The sequence below is a fragment of the Colletotrichum scovillei genome, assembly GCF_011075155.1.
Source record: "Colletotrichum scovillei strain TJNH1 chromosome Unknown Contig00003, whole genome shotgun sequence".
Classification (NCBI taxonomy): domain Eukaryota; kingdom Fungi; phylum Ascomycota; class Sordariomycetes; order Glomerellales; family Glomerellaceae; genus Colletotrichum; species Colletotrichum scovillei.
This window is the reverse complement of record NW_023336261.1, coordinates 1,555,140-1,573,754: the sequence shown is the minus strand read 5'-3', so window position 1 is coordinate 1,573,754 and position 18,615 is coordinate 1,555,140. Positions and strand designations below refer to the sequence as shown.

The following is an 18,615-nucleotide window of genomic DNA, read 5'->3' as shown; positions in this document are numbered from 1 at the left end:
ACCGGGGGCCGCATCACAAGCAAACAGCGTCGAACAAGAAGCTATCAGCGGCTAGGCGCACGGAGAGAAACGCTTGAAAGACGCATTTGAGTGGGGAGCAAACAAGTCACACATATTGTCTACGGAGTACCGAAAGCTGGTCGGCTGCCATAGCCGCGCGGGAAAAGCGTACCTTTCTTGTCGTCCGCCCGCCCCTGAGTATTCATTGTTTGCTTGCTTGCGGGGCCAAGCATGCTGGTTGTTCATGCGAATGGGGGCCATGGGGGCTCTGAGTATTCTTCCTCGCAGTCAGGAGCTTAGCTCATTCTCCTGCCATGTTCGTTCTGTTGGTTTGTCTACTGAGAAGTAGACAGGTCTACAAGCCATCCCCTTCTCACCACTCGCTGGACTAACGTCACTTTTTGGCTTTTCTTGACCTCTTTCAGATTCTCAATGACCGGTACCAAGTATCCATCGAACACCCTTCGGCACCCGGCTTCCTATGGACTATTATCTTGCCTGTTGACTATGCGTTCGCGTCTTGTGCCGAAGAGCAAGCGGGCTGGGGTAGCGGCGACAGCAGCACTTGTCATGATCCTTCTTCACCTTCAAGTATCATCGTCGCAATCTACACAAACCGGCGACGGGCTTCCATTTCTGCGATACCCATTTCACCACTCAACGAGTCCGGCGACGAACGAGATTCCGACTTCTCTACCGGAACTCGCGACGCTGAGCAAGCCGGATTTGCCAGAGTCAGAGTTCTGCGCCAAACGCTTCGGCCCTCGATATCTGAACGAACTCCGCGACCAAAGGATTCAGTACTGTTCGGCAGAGTCAAGCGCAAATCTGACATGTTTCCATAGTCATACTCAATCCAACGACAATCGCGACTCTTTTTGCATCAGCCAGGGCGCCGTACTGGACCGCGAAAGCGGTAAATTTCATGTGGACTGCGATGTGCGACAACCTACAGGCAACGAAACATCAAATGGCATCATTCCTTTCTCAAATATCAGAAACTACTGGTACGATACCGGTCCAGGTTTCCTATTCCAGAACTTCGTCAACGTCAAAGCTGGAGCATCGCCATCCTCAGCCGCGCAGGCTCTAAGCTCCCACGATAGCCGTCCGTTCACAATCCTCGTGAAGAGAGAAGGTCACTCCAACATATGGCACTCTCTCATGGAGATATGGTCAATGGTCATGTCCCTCGACGTCTTGCGGCTCAGTCACGACGGCGACAACCTCGACAAACCTTTCTTCACGATCCCCGGGGACGTTCCACGAACCCAAGTCGTCTTCTTAGACAACCAAGAAGAAGGACCTCTATACCCCTTATGGGGTATGTTTGCGGGTCGTGAGCCGCTTCGCCTCAGCAAGGTCTTGGAAGACCCGGCACAAGCCCAAACCCTCGCCGAGACGCCTCAGAACGTCATCATTCCCCTCGCCGGAGGGAGCAACCCTCTATGGCAGAACGACTGGGAGGATAGAGACTGCAAGGACGCACCGCTGCTGAAGGTCTTTACGCGACGAGTGATGCAGCAATTTGGCGTCGGATTCGAGACGGGGCGGCGACAAGGCAAACCACTCAACGTCACCCTCATCGACCGACGGGGCTCTCGCAAGCTCCTGGACCAGGAAGTCTTACTAGACGCAGCACGGAAAGCGTTCCCCGATGCCAACTTCCAGGCAATCGATCTGGGAGCGGCGACCTTCTCCGAGCAGCTTCGAATCGTACAGTCCACCGATATCCTGGTAGGCGTTCACGGCGCGGGACTGACGCACACGATGTTTCTACGGGAGAACGGCGCCGCGGTCGTTGAGATACAACCGTCGAGCATGTCCCACAAAGGATTCAGAAATGTGGCGCAGATGTTGGGCCACAAGTACTTCAGCACCCATGCCGAGATGGTGGGACATGAGGATGATAACGGCAGGAGGAGAGGTCTTGTCCGACGAGACAGATGGCACTGGGCCGATATTCGGATCGAGGAGGGTGCCTTTCTTGAATTGATTGGACAAGCCGTCGAGGCCATGAGAGAATAGTGTGTTGATACGAGATACCCATAGAAAATAATTTACTTTTACTGGACTTTTCAGAATGTCATCTAAGCTGTTGTTCAAGGCGTTGCCGAACCTAGAAAACTTTGGTGCGTGGCCTGGATCCGCCTCCGTCCATACTTTGAATGCGATAGGTAGAAATCCACTAGGAAATGGTGTCTCTCAAATCGCTCTCATTGAAATAGCGCATCGTTCCCTTACGGTCGCCTCTCACTGCGGAATGGCGAGTACTGACCTCTAGCTTGAGCTTAGACAACCTCATTTCAACGTACCGAACTCAAAGGAACTCATTGACGTCACTGAAAGAATGCCTCTGGTTACAAATTTGAGGATACTAACAGCTGCTATTTTCGCCGGCTAGTATCGAGAAGACGGTGCCCGGCGAGACTTTCGGCCAATCCATGATTTTGGTCATTCAAAATCGATATCATGGCACAGGAAAGAATACGAACTTCAATCGAATAACATCAAGCAATGATAATTACGAAAAAGCCGTGGAGATCTCACTGTGGGCGACATTAAAAGGCTGCCGGATGATCAGACGTGGTGTTGAAGTTGGCTTCCCCGCACTCCATTGGTCGCCGCCGCCGTTGACAGTCTTTTCATGGTGGGGGTTGCCGCCATAGTCGATTCCCCCACTATCCAACCCCTCCAGCCCAAATTTCATCGTCCGCATCACGCCTGACACCACCCCCGCAGCTATCTCAAGATGGGCAAGAACGACAAGAAGCCGGCCGACAAGAAGGACGGGGGCAAGTCTGCCGGAGGGAAGAAGGGTGCCAAGGGTGAGAGCGACGACAAGGGCGGCAAGGCGGCCAAGGGCGCGCAGTCCATCAATGTCCGGCACATCTTGGTAAGCATCGTCTTGTCTAGCTGTTGAATTTCCTCAGGACTATAGAAGCTGACAGTAAACATCAGTGTGAGAAGCATGCCAAGAAGGAAGAGGCATTGGCTAAGCTGAGAGACGGATCCAAGTTTGATGAGGTGGCGAGAGAGTTCTCCGAGGACAAGGCGAGGCAAGGTGAGTGATGCCCATCATGAGCAGCTTCATCGAGGGTGAGTGCCTGCCCATGCTGATTGGTTCACAGGTGGTGCTCTGGGCTGGAAGACAAAGGGAAGCCTGGATCCAAAGTTCGAGGACGTCGCGTTTGCTCTGAGCGCCAGTACAACGGCGAGCCCCGTCTACGGAGAGGCCAAGACGGAGTTTGGATACCACATCATCATGGTAGGACTCAATTACACTACAGCTCAAGCCAGGCCTGTACTGACTCGCGCACACAGGTTGAAGGCAGGAAATAGGCATACCCCGCTACGTTCTCATCAATCACCTCACAATATCAATATTGCACACATGTTGTTTGTTTCAAGAGTGCCCAATGCCGTTTCTCTTTATTTGTCCTTGATGCATGTTGACCTGACCTCCAGAGGGAGTCCTCCATTTTTTGTTTCGAGATGCCAGCTGAAGAAGCTAGAGTACAACCGAAAGATCGTTCATAGCGACGGTTCCAGATTTCCCCGCCACCCCTCTAAAAATCCTTCTCCCCATAGTGACGCCCAAATTCAAATCATGAAGTCATACCCAAATTTACTGCTCGGTCTGGAAGTAGTTGAGGAGGATGGAGCGCTCCTGGGACTCTTCACCCCAGTCCTTGACGACGACGCAAGAGCAGTTGACGACCTTGCGGGCGTTACCCTCACGGTCCAACACGCCTGTGGATCTGTGTTAGCCATTGTTCGTCTGCGAATGCATGGCAGCCTATGCCGCAGGTGTACTCACAGAGACCAGCCCACTCGCCGAGCTGCTTTCCGTCGGGCACCTTGATCAAGGGGATCTTGTGCTCGGAGCAGAGAGCGATGACAAGCTTCTTGTAGGCCTCCTCCTCGCAAGCCTCGTTGAGGACGCACATGTGGGCCTGGCGGCGGTCGAGGGCCTTGGAAGCCTCACGGAGACCGCGGGCAAGACCGTCGTGCATGAGGGCGAGCTTCAGGACACCCTTGAGGGCGTCAAGAACGGACATCTGGCCCTTGGAGCCGGCATCGGCGGAAACCTCGACCTCCTCGGCCACCTCGGGGGCGTTGTTCTCTTCTACGTCCGACTGTACAAGATGCGCAAGGGCAATGGTTAGCCAAAGTGTTTCCCTCCGAGGTTCAAGTCGACATCATCGTCGTCGTCGTCATCCCCACGAAGTGGGATGAGCCCAATTGGCCTGCGCGCACGCGACAACTTCCAAGCACCCGGGTAATCCCAATTGAAGGTATTCGCGGGTAGCCGGGAGACGTCCGTCATTCGAGGGGGGCCATATTGGGGAGGGGTTCTCGGTGCGAACTCACCATCCTGAATGTTGTTGGTCAAGTTCCTGTCGGTTCGATCCTCGAAGAGTTATGTTGTGTTGTAATTTGGGTAGTGTATGAATAAAGTGAACTTTTGGCGTGATGCGAGGGCACAAGCAGAAAATGCGCTGAAAGATCATTCGTGGAAGGGTCACTTCGCCCGTGCCCTTTCGAGGGTTAAGAATTGTGGGTGGTCCGTGCACCCACAAGCGACCAATTTTTTTCGTGGCAGTGTGGGGATTTCTCCCACAGCCTTTTGGACTTTTTCTGCGCCCCGTCTTCCATCACGATCTTCTCACCGACAAACTTGCCAACCAACCCCTTCAGCGGCACCGTTCAATCCACGAGGTAAGTCGAAACAAGGCATAAACCACCTTGTTTGCGCCCATGATGGCGACTTGATCCAACAGGAACTTCTTGCCTTTTCCTTGATGCCGGAGGAGAGCAATCAGACGAGTCGTGCGATTTACGAGATACCGATTTTATTTTATTTCGACCTCCATCCTCGCCTTGACGGACGATGCGGTAGCCCCTTGGCTGGCGGCTACCCAACGCCGAACGACGATGACACCTGATACGCTCTCCTCTTCAGCAACGAGCTGGCAGAACCCTCCTGTCGGACGATTGTCGCCTGGGAGGGCACTCTCCACGCTCAACAGGCCATTGGAAGGCTAACATGCAATTTTCTTCGCTGGCAGATACCTCATTTCCCGAGACTTGAGAATCTCCGCATACATCAACCGCCAAGATGGTCCGCACTTCCGTTCTCCACGATGCTCTCAAGAGCATGAACAACGCCGAGAAGGCCGGCAAGCGCCAGGTGCTCATCCGCCCCAGCTCCAAGGTCATCGTCAAGTTCCTCCAGGTCATGCAGCGCCACGGTATGTCAACACAACACACTCTTCTTTCTACTTCTTCTTTCTCTTCTTCAATTCGGAGGACATTTTGGATGGATGGATGTACATTCGGCATGATAACTAGGGCGACCGTCTTTCATTCCCACGACTCAGCCCCTATAAGATGCCGATAGATAAATAGCGGAGGTCTTACAACTTTTTCGGATATTTTTCTCCTGATGTCTAAGCTTTAAACCACCGCGACACCATCGCTAAACAGCAACAATACAGGTTACATTTCGTCTTTCGAGGAGGTCGATGACCACCGCTCCGGCAAGATCGTTGTCCAGCTCAACGGCCGCCTCAACAAGTGCGGTGTCATCTCCCCCCGCTACAACGTCCGTCTCTCCGACCTCGAGAAGTGGGTTGTCAAGCTGCTTCCTGCCCGTCAGTTCGGCTACGTCATCCTCACCACCTCTGCTGGTATCATGGACCACGAGGAGGCCCGTCGCAAGCACGTTGCCGGCAAGGTCATCGGCTTCTTCTACTAAGCGTTGGGAAATCCAAAAGTTTTGATGGAAGAATAAAAAAAATCAAGGGGCGTGGGACATTTGGCGTTTGGGGGAACAACTTGGGTTAGCCATGGCCGATACCAGAGGATGCCATTGAGCTAGGATCTCATTTACACCAAAAGCAATGAACTTCAACCAAGACCCCACCAATACGAGCCAGTTCTCATGTGTCAATTCAATATGTGCAATGTTTGCTGTGCAAGAGCTGTCCTAAGATTGAAATATGCATGCGCGTCTTTTCCGCAACACGATATCTGCGTTTAGTAGTGTATGCATGCGCGTCTTTTCCGCAACACGATATCTGCGTTTAGTAGTGTTTCGTTGTGCTTCTCAACTTGAAGCTCTAAAAGCTCGAGAAGCTGAAGTCTCAACCTCGATGACCGTGTGCGATGGCTCAAGTATGGCGAGCTCGCATAGCTACACCTCTGTCAAAAGGGGCATGCCCCGTGACAGTTTGCTTGCGAAAAAGGAAAAGTCCGAGAAGATCCGTTTTCTCTGTTGGTCTCGAAGCGTTCTCACGAACTTCCATGAGTGGAGAGAGCGACGGTCTCGCAACCGTTGAAGCTAAAAGAAAAGAATGTGAGACAACTGGCTTGCTGTCCCCGATCTCGGCTTGGGCTCAATATCAGATCGATCTGGTGGACTTTGTCGACCAATGCAAACGTCTCGATTACTTTGATCAACGGTACGATTTTGAAGAGGCACGGGAGAGGGCCCAGCTTGATTCTCCATGATTTGAAATCACCATGCAGGTTCCGTTCTACTTGACAGATACCAGATCCACACGCCTCGGGAATCCGGCCGTCGGTTCGGTAGGGCAATGGAGCAGGCTCCTCCCGACAAACCACGAAGTGAACCGGCCTTGTGGGAATCGTGGCTAAACGGCTGCTTAACGGTTGTACACTGTACCTACCTAATTATCCAACCTGTCTCTCACCTAGCGAATTGCGTTCCTTGTATGACTTCGAAACGACTGAGGCCTGGTGTTTGGTAGAATCTGCATCTAGTTGCAACGCTACGAAGATCATGTTGTTTCTCTTTCACAGAAGAAGAAACCCCAACACTGTAGGGCCTCGGCTTTGCCTGTGAATTCAGTGATGGTCAATTTTTATTTTTATTTTTAGATAGGCTGATTGAATCTTTAACTTCTACCCTGCTTATGAGGATAGCATGGCAGGGCTGTAAATAGTGATGCATGAGGGAAACACACACGCACGCGGTGTGCATATATGCAGTGTGAAAAGGCCAGGTCAATTTCAGAAAACTCAATGCTATCAGCGGGGAATGTGGAAAGCGCCTGATGCAGAATGAGATGAGAGCAAAGCCAACTGCCCATCACGGTGCCGAGACATTTCACATCCCACGGTAATTGGTAGGACAGAATGGACCCTTACTGCGTGTCGTCAGAGGAGGAAGCTCTGAGCAAGATGAGAGATATAGTAGTCAATAAGAGAAGGTGTTACCGTCGCGTGCCATGTTACGTGCTTTTTGGAGTCCACATCGATAACCCCCCATCGATACACCCCGGCTCCGAGCCGGACATACCTCCGGATAGCCTGCAGCGGCTCCCCTGTACCCGGACAGGGCACGTTTCAAGGATTCATCTCTTTGTCCAGACTTTTGGACTTTGTGCTTTCGTTCTGTTCTAGTTTTGCCAGCCATGGAGAGTGTCATGCTAGCTGAATACCCGATTTCCCGATTATTGGACGGACAGCTTTCCCTCATGATGAACAGATGACGGAGAGCGGGCGGGGGACCTCGGGATTGGCTCCGGGAGGATTTCTGCTCCATGAACAACAAATCATGGCTTTGGATAGTACACAGGATTTAAAAGTCTGAGAGATGAGCGATTTGCTTCCCTTTGTCGCACAAAGCAACCCATGCAGACCTCCTGTGTCTGATCTTCCCGCACTCGCTTCCGCCTCGCCGACAAGTGCCGAATCGTCTCGTCTTGATATGGCAGCGGAAAGGGTCCTGGAAAGTAATCGTCTCATTTCTCCCGGAGATGCACTGGAATAAAGAGGAAGGCTCCGTGCAAAAGAATGTACGTTTCTGGCGCACACTGAGCCTGTCCGCCTGCATCAGGACCCAGGTGAATGAGCCTCAAGCCCGGAAGCCCGCAGAACTCACCTTACTCGCTGGGAAGGTGAAGAGAAAGATGTGATCGAGAGACATATGGCGGGCTGCGCTGTAACCCACTAACCCGCACCCATGCCGACCGACCTCGCTTGGCGACTGAGGTGATTTGTATTACAGACGCGTGAGAGGCTGCTGGTGTTGTTTCTTCCCGAGTGATCAGCGAAGCACGGCCCCACACGAGGGCCCGCCCGATGACGATGATGGCTCGGCATTCTCGAACCTCACACTCACATTCACACCCGCGCCTCAACCTCAATCTCGTCCTCACACACAGCTCTCCGCCTCTTTTCCTCTTCCATCACAGCGCCGGGGATTCGTACTACATCCGGATGAGCTCCTTTTGATCCCATTCGTGTCTCTCTCATTCCTTAGAGATCGGGAGATGTGCCACGGATACGCAAAGCCCTTTTTTTCGTCACAAGTTACAGCCGACCTCTTTTTTAGACTGCAGGACAAAGACTTTGTTTCGACATGGGTAATCCGGAGCTACTGTAGGTAGTTCATCTCAACAACAACAAACCCTGGTCTATCAATTCAAATTGAACCTGCCCGCCTCAGCTGTCGTCATAGATGAGATGAAAGTGGACTGGCAACTCTTTTTTCCCTCGCCGCGAAACTCCCTTTCCTGTTACCATTTCCCAGTTCTTGTGGTTTATCTCTCTCCCTGTACCCGAAATACCGCAAAAGATTATTGGGGCTATTTTGGAATTTCGGCTCTCGTCTCTCCAACGTTGCACAAGAATCACCACAACATGAAGGCTTCCTCGTTTCCATTGTACAAGGCTACAGAACCAAGAAGACTATTTGAAGAAACGAACCACCAAACCCTTTAATGAAGCACGGGCTTGCACAGACTTGGGACGATGGCATCCATCGCTAGCCCAAGTGGCTTCTTTTCTTTCGATCTTCCGCAAGCCACATCTGCTTTTCCCGCCCAGGGCTCGCTTCGCTAGTGATCTTGGAGCCCGCCGCCGCCCCCAACTGCCGTGCCGTTCCTCGCCAACCACGTTTGTTTCCCGTGGGCCGTTTGTGCGCCATCGAGCTCTGGCCCTCTTTGGATCACCCCCTTGGCCCATGTCGTCTAGATGTAACCTTGTTTTGTAAGGTGTCAGCACGTGGGAAAAGAAAGAAAGGAAAGAAAAATACGGCAGGCATTCCAAGCGGAGCAAACGGCGCTCGGTATTGAAGTTTTCTGTTCCCTTTTCTCCTCCAATGTTTCCAGTGAACATACTGCTCGGCCCCCACCGTATGAGAAGAAGAAACTCGTCGTTTGGAAGAAAGGAGAGCCCAGCGGGAAAGAGTGTTCCCAAATGTCTTAGCCAGCAGCGTGGCTGGCTCATAATGCACATCTAGTGGTACCGTACGCCGTCAACGTTTTGTCGGCCTCGGCCGTGAGACACAAATGCAGGCCAAGGCAAGCTACCAGCACGCAACATCAGAGCTCCCGGGACCGTGGGCGCTTCTCCATTGAATCACACCAGAGGATTTCTAATCTGACAGCGCTGGTAGCAAGCCCCTCCTCTTCTCTTCACTGTGGCCCCTCTCTTTAGTGTAGTGGAGAAAGCACCTGAGATGATTATGATGCTATCACTCCTCATCCTACCTGACGTCCCGGCACACCTATTTGGAAGAAGCAGCAGCGCGTCGTGCTCACCTGCTCCTCCTCCTGCTGCTGTTGCTGCTGCTGCTCGGGATGTGGATGTGGATTTGTTCTGGGCAAGCGTAACTAGTCTACTTTCCCCGGTCCGTTCTGGAAAAGATGTTCTCCTGCCATGGTTACCTTCTTGTGTCCAGGATTAGCAGGAGCAGTAGCTAATCCTTGAAGCTTGTGCGCCGACCAGTGGTCTTTCTCCTCCCAGATCGGGATTTTCTTGTTGACTTCATCGAGCTCCCTGCCTTCCCCTTGCTGCTGTTATTCTGTAGGATCCATGGGTAGCTCAGACAGAGCTCCGTCTGTCAACCCAAGCCTCTGGAGCCCTTAAGTGGCCTACCGTCCCTCGGCACTGTTGACTTTTTTTTCTTCCAACGGCTGTCCCCTTTCTTTAACCCTCCGAGAATAAGAAGTGCTTGTTTAGCCTACTTAATCTTTGATCATCGACCGAGGGAGCATTTCATGCAGGCATACAGACATCTTTCTGATCACTGATACAACATGCATACCACCCTCCTGCTGGCCAGTCTCGGCCTTGCTACCCTCTCTTCTGCCGGTTGTCCCTTTGCAGACCCCGCCAATATCAAAGCTCGAGCCGAAGATGGCTCTCGCGGCCATGTCTCCGGCTACGAGATCGACGACTCTACGGGCGATCCATACCTCACATCCGACGTTGGCGGCCCAATCGAGGACCAAGTCAGCTTGAAGGCCGGCGTCCGTGGCTCGACTCTGTTGGAAGATTTCATCTTTCGCCAAAAGATTACACATTTCGACCACGAGAGGGTGAGTCTGATATCTATCTAGCTCCAATTGGTATCTCCTGACTGACCATTCCTGTTTAGGTACCCGAACGAGCTGTCCACGCCCGCGGCGCCGGTGCCTACGGAACCTTTACGAGCTATGGCGACTACAGCAACCTCACGGCCGCTTCCTTCTTGGGCGCGACGGGGAAGCAAACGTCGACGTTTGTGCGGTTCTCTACCGTTGCTGGGTCAAGGGGAAGTGCGGATACTGCCAGAGATGTCCACGGCTTCGCCACTCGGTTCTTCACTGACGAGGGCAACTTTGATATTGTGGGAAACAACATTCCGGTGTTCTTCATCCAAGACGCGATTCAGGTACGTCAATCATACCTTTCAAGCGAGCTCCATCACAAACTGAACTCAGAGCTCTTGATTCTACGACGAGTACCACAAGCTGACGTTGCCTAGTTCCCAGACTTGATTCATGCTGTGTAAGACTTGCTGTAGCCTTTCCAAAATGTAGCGTCTCAAGTACTAATACCATGACTCTCGCAGAAAACCTCGCGGGGACAATGAGATCCCGCAAGCTGCGACAGCCCATGATTCCGCATGGGACTTCTTCAGCTCTCAGACGACCACTCTTCACACCTTGTTCTGGGCTATGGCTGGCTACGGTATCCCGAGAAGTTACCGACACATGGTGAGTAGAGTTGCGTTTCAATTGTCGTCGAACATTGACTAACACTTCTAGGATGGCTTTGGTGTGCACACTTTCCGCGCGGTCACGGACGACGGCAAGTCAAAGCTTATCAAGTGGCACTGGAAGACACAACAGGGCAAGGCCAGCTTGGTCTGGGAGGAAGCCCAGATCGTTTCAGGCAAGAATGCCGACTATCACCGTCAGGACCTCTGGGATGCGATTGAGTCTGGGAACGGACCTGAATGGGAGCTCTGCGTACAAGTTGTCGACGAAGAGGATACCCTCAAGTTTGGATTTGATCTCTTGGACCCAACAAAGATCATCCCTGAGGAGATTGCGCCCCTCCAAAAGCTCGGCAAGATGAAGCTGGATGCCAATCCGGTCAACTACTTTGCCGAGACCGAACAGATCATGGTGAGTTTCTCAGTCAAACTGTTCGAGCACAGCTAACTCGTCTCAGTTCCAACCTGGACACATCGTCAGAGGCATCGACTTCACAGAAGATCCTCTTCTGCAGGGCCGTATCTTTTCGTACCTCGATACTCAGATCAACCGCCACGGCGGACCCAACTTTGAACAGTTGCCCATCAACCGTCCAATTGGCCCCATTCACAACAACAATCGAGATGGTGCTGGCCAGAACTTCATCCACCGCAACCGCAACTCCTGTAAGTGATCTCGATATGTTTATCGACCCTCTGACTAATTGAAATATCAGACACCCCGAACACTCTCAACAAGGGCTTCCCCAAGCAAGCCAACCAGACTCAGGGCAACGGCTTCTTCACCGCGCCTGGTCGCACCAACAATGGCCACCTGGTCCGCGAAATCTCCGACAGCTTCTCGGATCACTGGTCTCAGCCGCGCCTCTTCTACAACTCCCTGACCCCTATCGAGCAGCAGTTCCTCATCAACGCCATCCGCTTTGAAACCAGCCACCTTGAATCCACCGAGGTCAAGCAGAACGTTCTCACTCAGCTGAACAAAATCAGCAACGACATTGCCAACCGTGTCGCCGATGCACTAGGCATGGAACATCTGCAGCCCGATGCTCAGTACTACCACAACAAGACTACTCAGGGGCTATCCATATTTGGAAACAAGCTGCCCTCGATCGCGACTCTGAAGGTCGGTGTCCTTGCCAGCCTATCAGCTAATGGCTCCGTAAGCCAAGGCAAGGAGTTGAAGGATGCTTTCGCCGCTGATGGTGTCTTGGTGACTGTCATCGCCGAGAAGCTGACTGACGGTGTCGACATGACGTACGCTCAGGCTGATGCCACGTCATTCGACGGTGTCATTGTGGCCCGCGGTGCTGACGGCCTCTTTAATGGCAATATCAAGCCGTCTCCGTTGTACCCAGCCGGTAGACCTGCACAGCTTGTCATCGACTCTTACAGGTGGGGAAAGCCGGTGGGCAGCGTTAGTTCGGCTCTCGCCAAGTCGGCAACGCTCGGCGTCAAGGCTGGCGAGGGCGTGTACTCTGCTGCCGATGTTAACACCGTAGTGAACAGCTTCAAGGAGGGCTTGGCGACATTTAGATTCACTGACCGTTTCGCAACGGACTAGGACTGCGCTGTGTAAGCGCGATAATTTTCTTCTTGTCCATAGTTTTATGCCCACTGGCTTACCCAGGCTACGGCAAAGTAAGGCTTCTTAGATATCAATAGGACATGTTTACTCCCACATCCAGTGGCTCGGATTCCAGGCCTTTGAGTAAAACGCAGTAAGAAGGGATGTATGTTTTGGTGACAAGTGCTGCGTAGTTGCGGAGGCACTGGTAAATTTTTGCGCAGTTGCCAGACTGCAAAAGGCAACGCGATAGGTCAATCGGAAACACTATGCTCTTAATCGTCATGCATTATCATTATTCGTAAGGTAGTGGTACAGGTAGACTAGGTAGTACAGGGTATCTCTGCGAATCATCCTGGAAAGTGTGTCCCTTTCGGACCGCCAATTTTTCGTCTCTTCTTTTTCCCTTCTCCTCCCTCTGCTTGCAGTCACTGCCCAGGGTTCAGTAAGTGTCTCGAACTCAAACAGGCATGATCAACCCCAGCCCGCAGCCCTCTGCTCCCAGCGAGGCCTTGAACTCGCTCGCGCGCCGCCAGTGCTCGCGATCGATGCGCTCCTCCTCCTTGCGCATCTTGAAGTCGAGGAGTCCGTCGTCGCCCTTGCGCTGGCGCACCATCTCGGCCTCGACCTTCTTAAAGGCGTGCCAGTCGTCCAGCTGGGAGGGGAGGGGAACCTGCCGGACCTCGTCGAGGCTCTTTTGGCCGTCGACGCGCTCGAGGAGGAGCTCGAGGCGGTACTTGTCCGTGGCGGCGTCGAGCTTGTTGCCGTACTGGCGGATCGTGTACAGGCCGTCGTAGCGCACGCCGGCCTGGGGCGCGAGCGCGCTCTTGAGGCGGTAGCCGCGGAGGATGCGGATCTGGGTGCCGACGCGGGTGAGGAGGGAGACGTGCATGTCGGAGAGCCGGCCCTCGCGGACGTAGCGGTAGAGGGTGCCGCGGATGTGCTCCTCGCGTCCGGTGAGGAGGGGCAAGGCGGTGACGCCGTATTTGCCCTTTGTGGGTTTCTCTACGGCTGTGCCGATGACGCCGTCGCGGTGGGCGCAGGCGAGGTTCAGCCACCAGCTTTAACGATGTTAGCAGATAGTTTGAAAAGTGATATGGTGGTGGAAGGGAACTTACTGGCCGGGCTCGAACTGCTGGTTTCCCTCCAGTTCCGAGATGGGGTCGCGGCAGCTGTTGCTGACGGCCCAGGACTCGAGGGGGTCCATGCCGGACGCGGTGAATTGGATGTCGCGCATCTCGCCGCCGATGGACAGGCTGCGCTGGCGGACCTGGTCGAGGGAGAAGTACTGGTCGCGGAAGCGGGCGCGCCACATCTTTTGCAGGCTCTCGCACAGCGCCATGTCGGCGCGGAAGCGGAGCGGGAGCGGGCTGGGCCGGTGGGCCGGATCGAGGACGTCGGTGAGGAGCTTGTCTAGGCGGGCGTACTGGAGGGTCTCGAAGTCGAGAGATTGGGTGTGGTTCAGCTCGTCCTTGAGGGCCCTCTCCAGGAGGCTTTGGATCCGGTCTGCATGGGGGCCGAGGCTCTTTGAGTGGCGGAGGGAGGTCCGTACTGAGTCGCAGAGCTCGAGGAGCTGTTCCTTTGTGGGCAGCGGCTCTGCGGCGGGAGTCGATGGGGAATCACCTGGACTTGGTGTTAGAGTACTGGTGGGAATGTCTGTTGCTCGTTTGGTTGAGTTCATGCTGACCTGATCCAGGGTACCTCATAAAGTACGTCTCTGTTGTTCCGTCCATCTGGAATGGCGAACGGCAGGGCCTAGTCATGATTTGGGTGGGAGACATGATAGTTGAATATGAGAGAGCCGGTCTATCAAGTTGAACAAGTCGCTATGTGGTCGTTTTTAGAGTATGAAGTGGCATCTACACGTTGCAAGACCTTGGAGTCGTTTCACCAATGTCTCCAGGACTAGTGGCTGGGCTTTCGTTGTGCGTTTGTTGGGGTTGTTTCCTCGATGTTCGTTTGAGTGCGTATCTTGCAAATGAAACTTCCCAGGCAGAGGAAACGAAGAAGGACTTATATGAAGATGAGGAGACGAGGAGTCGCGGACGATGGCTTGGAAAGAAGCATGTTTTCCGGGCTAGCCAAGATGTGCACTCCTGAACCAGCGGGACCGAGGGGTGTAAGGTACGATACTAGCTGAAAATACCAGGTAAGGCAGAAGATGGCCGGAATTAGACACGGCGTGGGGTTCTCCCGTGAGACACAACGTGCAGAAAGGGGGAAAGTTCTGTCCCGTTGGAACCATTCGACTGGGAAGAGTCAAAGTTCCGAGGAGGAAGGACGATGAGTTCATCGCGCCTCTCAGGCGGTGGCGTGCGCTACCGAGTGTTTGGTTTAGGTCGGCGATCGGAGGTGGTGGATTTCTGGCACTGATACCGAGAGCGAGCTGGGCCTCAAGGGAACCTTCTGGTGGAAACAGCTGTCTACAAGGTAAGTAGGCTAGCTGCTAGGGTCCGCCAAGCCGGGCGATCGGTGGCAGAGGAATCTGTCAGCTCGAGCTGCATGGAAAGGACGAGCCAGCCTGACGGAGAGGGGGTGTTTAGCATGATGCGGAAGGCACCCTGGAGGCTGCAGACATTCCAGACTTGTGGCAGTGGTGGACGACGACCGAGTCTCGAAGTAGGCATAGTCGAAGTGGACGAAGAGTGGATGGCAGGTGAGAATTGCAGCACAGAATTTGTGGCATCGGGCGACTCGGGCAAGAATATCGTCCGTCAACCAATGACCTGTCGACGTGGGCGTAAAATTTCTTCAGCGGTTATACCAAGTCCGGCGATGTTTCGAGACATTCTGTTACAGATCGAATCCGTCGACCGTCTGAATGGCATAGTGCCGACAGGACCCAAGCTGTCGGCGTCTCGTTGAGCCATGTGGCATCCGTCCGGAAACGTCGTAGCCGCTTCCGGCCGGCGTTTTTTTCGGCAGTGGTTAACCTCTTCCGGCGCTCAGTCGGAGCATGCTTGCTCCCCGATGTCCTAGCGTCCACCCGATTTCTTTGACAACCCGGGTCCAAGGTTCAGGTAGTCCGCAATCTGACTTTGCGCCGCCCTTCCCAGCTTCGTCGGTGATGCAACGTCTCTAGTTGAGGACTGCAAATTCGCAGGAAAAACACTCCATCAGTGGCGGTCAACCGCATGTAGGTTCGCCAGCTTCAGGGTTAGACACCCATTCAATCGGTCTCATCGAATCCATCCAGGGACTTGGAACCGTGGTGTGCGCTTATTCATGTCGGCCAAACGCATTGTCGGCCCAACGGCTGCCATCACATCCAGGACCAGACCGGACAGGGTAAAGGGAGAGAGCTCTCTCACCCTCATGTTGCCCGTCATCCGCCGCCATTCCTTGGCAGGCGGGAATGTCAGCGTCAATCTGTCTCAACTTGAGACGTGGCGTTGAACAGAAGTTCTGAAACCAGGATTTTCACCTGTTGTGACGCTGCGGTGACTGCTCCGAAGCCGACGAGCCCATACACTTTGTGGTAGGAGGTCCACTATAGCCTCAAAGACGACTATGACCGCATCTACAATGTCTTTTCGACATACTTGAGAGTATAGAGAGACGTAGGTGGACTCAAGTTCGACACGAACGGGCGCATAGTTCGAGCTGAACGTTCTCTCGAATGGGCTGATGAAGAGGTGCACTACCGCCCAAGCGAGCCTATCGCTCTCGATAAAGCCATGGAGAGCGGTGGAACGATTGAGAACCTCGAGGCTAGCCGCATGAGCTACTCTCTGGCTGTAAGCGGTCCAGCCTCAGCGAGAACAGCTCCTGGGAAGAGTCTATTCTATCGTCTGGCACTGACCACGATAGCCGACAAGATTGGGTGGAAGAGGTTCGGTTGAAATCTTGGTTCCCCAAGACAGTTCGAGTTAGCTATCCGTAGTTCGCTCAACCCTTCCTAAGTAATCAGCTCGGACAATGCATATTGTATGCTTTTGGTTAGGTCTTGGAGGTTGAACTCGTGGGAGGAAACAAAGGCTAGGGCATTCAGCATACGAACGCCACAAACCAAGATTCATGTGGACTCTTTGGAGCAGTCCAAGTCGGAAATTTGCTCACAGGATAGAGAGCAGGCAGTGGAAGATGGGTTCACACTTGTGCCCATTCGATGCCCTCTTCTGCTTACTCGCTTGCCTTGGTGAGGTCATATATGTAGCCACGTGGGTATGGTACGCAAGGCATAATACTGGATGGGTGTGCTCCTGAGCCCTGTATTAGAGTGCGATGCTCCTTTGCACGAGCAGAGACACTCTAAGCAGATGTGCAACGGACCACAAGTTAGGGTCCCTGACCAGCAAGCAAAGTGCGAGGTGATAGTCTAGAGATTGAGTATTCTGTCCCTGTCGAATCCTTGCAGAACGGTTGAGAATGCCATGTGGTATCAATATCCGAATGGCCGCCAAGCAACGGCAACATTTGTGTGTACGGACGTAAAGTCGAGCAAGCCACGCGCGACGCCTGCTAGCTAGCCGTTTGTCGTCTTCATGGACAACTCGACCCAGGAACCTGGAAGAAGGATGGGATATTCTTAATGACGGAAAAAGATTAGAATCGGATTTGTAGATCCAGAAAGCCGGTAGCAAGTGTTCTCTTCACAATTTGGTTGGCTGAAACGCGAGGGTAGTCGGACATATCGAAATAAGATCATTGCGGGCGCACTATCTCTTTGGCTGCCGTTACTAGGTGATGGTTTGTGGCTGTTGCTTCTACCTTGCTTGCCATTCCAGGCCTTATAGTGGCATTCTTCCTGCCATCTCTTTACAATAAGAATAATGAGGCTGAATGACGGGCACTCTGAAGGCGAAAGCGGCGAGATCGGCGAAAAGGGATCCCAATGGAGGAGAAATGACAAAGACAGAGAAAGGTGACCGACGATGGTTCTGTGGTGGTTGGAGTTGAGAAGAATGAAAGTTGGAGTACGGGCGTAAAAGCGCGTCCCCACTTTCCCCGACGTCCACCCAGTGCCACCATTCTCCACGCGCGCGAGCTGACGGAGAACCCTGGAAGCAGCCTCAAGGAACCACATGCAAAACTCCAACTTGCCACTCGCATCCCACCACCAGAATCCCATACACGTCAGCGAAACCAGCACGACATCCCGCCGAAAATGGACAACAACAAAGACCTCCTCGCCAAAGCAAAGGAGTACTCGTCCAACAACGTGGACCTCTACGACCTGCTGCAGATCGACAGCACCGTCACCGAGGAAAAGGACGTCCGCCGCGCGTGGCGCAAGCAGTCGCTCAACTACCACCCGGACAAGCTCAAGGACGCCTTTGACCCCGAGAAATGGGAGCTCATCGAGACGGCCCGCGACATCCTGCTCGACGCCGCCGCCCGCGCCGCATACGACAACGCCCGCAAGGCCGTCCTCCTGCGCAAGGCCGAGCGCGACCGCGTCCAGGGCCAGCGGAAGCGCCTCATTGACGAGCTCGAGGCCGCGGAACAGGAGGGAAAGAGGCAGAAGCTCGCGGAGCAGGAAAAGGCGCGCGAGCTGGAGCGGGAGAGGGCGCGGCTCGCGGAAGAAGGGCGCCGGCGCATGGCGGAGGAGTCGGAGAGGTTCAAGCGGGAGAACCTCGAGCGGTTGGAGAGGGAGAGGGAGCCTGATGAATACGATGAGAAGCTGGCTGAGCTGCAACAACGGCTGGACGAGAAGAGGCGACTCAAGGCCGAGAAGAAGGCGAGGAAGAAGGGCGGCGTGGTGGGTGATGCTGCTGCCGATGCAAACACGCCTGCAGCAGCGAAGACACCAGAACCAGCACCGAAGCCGGCCTCAGCAGCACCTCCTAAATGGGAGGATCTCAAGGCACGAATGATTGCAGCCCAAAGACTCAAAGAAGCGAGAAAAGCTGCCGAGGCAGGTCAGGCGACTGAGGAAGAGGTCAAACAAAAATACGAGACTGTTCAGGCTCTCGATCCGAGGAATAAAGTCTAGACAGGCTGAGGATGGATTCGGCTTGCGTTTGGTGGTGGAGGAGATGATGGCGGACGAGGCCGCGGCGATTCAACTACGCGATTATACCCCTTTTTT

The 18,615-nt window shown here is 53.7% G+C and overlaps 7 protein-coding genes across 7 annotated transcripts; 5 read left to right on the top strand and 2 right to left on the bottom strand.

Moving 5' to 3' along the window:
- Positions 1-970: 970 nt before the first annotated feature.
- On the top strand, positions 971-2,028 carry HER10_EVM0001165 (DUF563 domain-containing protein; the record flags this gene model as incomplete). Its single annotated transcript, XM_035470921.1, is given in 2 exon segments — positions 971-1,007; positions 1,025-2,028. 2 exon segments carry the CDS (start codon positions 971-973, stop codon positions 2,026-2,028), a joined length of 1,041 nt encoding a protein of 346 aa, XP_035335629.1.
- A 724-nt stretch (positions 2,029-2,752) lies between these two features.
- Positions 2,753-3,342, top strand: HER10_EVM0011605 (peptidyl-prolyl cis-trans isomerase PIN4; the record flags this gene model as incomplete). Its single annotated transcript, XM_035481033.1, has 4 exons — positions 2,753-2,896; positions 2,962-3,064; positions 3,132-3,268; positions 3,325-3,342. The coding sequence occupies 4 exons, from the start codon at positions 2,753-2,755 to the stop codon at positions 3,340-3,342; spliced, it is 402 nt and encodes a 133-aa protein (XP_035336593.1).
- Positions 3,343-3,628: 286 nt separating this feature from the next.
- HER10_EVM0008008 (40S ribosomal protein S12) lies at positions 3,629-4,377 on the bottom strand (the record flags this gene model as incomplete). Its single annotated transcript, XM_035477545.1, has 3 exons — positions 3,629-3,753; positions 3,821-4,139; positions 4,375-4,377. 3 exons carry the CDS (start codon positions 4,375-4,377, stop codon positions 3,629-3,631), a joined length of 447 nt encoding a protein of 148 aa, XP_035336270.1.
- A 259-nt stretch (positions 4,378-4,636) lies between these two features.
- On the top strand, positions 4,637-5,938 carry HER10_EVM0004433 (40S ribosomal protein S22). The gene is made up of 2 exons (XM_035482954.1): positions 4,637-5,255; positions 5,502-5,938. Exons 1-2 carry the CDS (start codon positions 5,123-5,125, stop codon positions 5,759-5,761), a joined length of 393 nt encoding a protein of 130 aa, XP_035335937.1. The 5' UTR covers positions 4,637-5,122; the 3' UTR covers positions 5,762-5,938.
- A 3,952-nt stretch (positions 5,939-9,890) lies between these two features.
- Positions 9,891-12,742, top strand: HER10_EVM0013312 (catalase; the record flags this gene model as incomplete). Its single annotated transcript, XM_035482674.1, has 8 exons — positions 9,891-10,355; positions 10,415-10,594; positions 10,631-10,690; positions 10,893-11,015; positions 11,067-11,429; positions 11,476-11,683; positions 11,734-12,506; positions 12,683-12,742. The coding sequence occupies exons 1-8, from the start codon at positions 10,074-10,076 to the stop codon at positions 12,740-12,742; spliced, it is 2,049 nt and encodes a 682-aa protein (XP_035336745.1). The 5' UTR covers positions 9,891-10,073.
- A 115-nt stretch (positions 12,743-12,857) lies between these two features.
- On the bottom strand, positions 12,858-14,853 carry HER10_EVM0010357 (uncharacterized protein). The gene is made up of 3 exons (XM_035479820.1): positions 14,272-14,853; positions 13,703-14,207; positions 12,858-13,645 (listed from the first exon to the last, which is right to left on the bottom strand). Exons 1-3 carry the CDS (start codon positions 14,363-14,365, stop codon positions 13,045-13,047), a joined length of 1,200 nt encoding a protein of 399 aa, XP_035336476.1. The 5' UTR covers positions 14,366-14,853; the 3' UTR covers positions 12,858-13,044.
- A 2,838-nt stretch (positions 14,854-17,691) lies between these two features.
- On the top strand, positions 17,692-18,519 carry HER10_EVM0005836 (DnaJ domain-containing protein; the record flags this gene model as incomplete). The annotated part of the gene is made up of 1 exon (XM_035475440.1): positions 17,692-18,519. One exon carries the CDS (start codon positions 17,692-17,694, stop codon positions 18,517-18,519), a length of 828 nt encoding a protein of 275 aa, XP_035336071.1.
- Between the last annotated feature and the right edge of the window lie 96 nt (positions 18,520-18,615).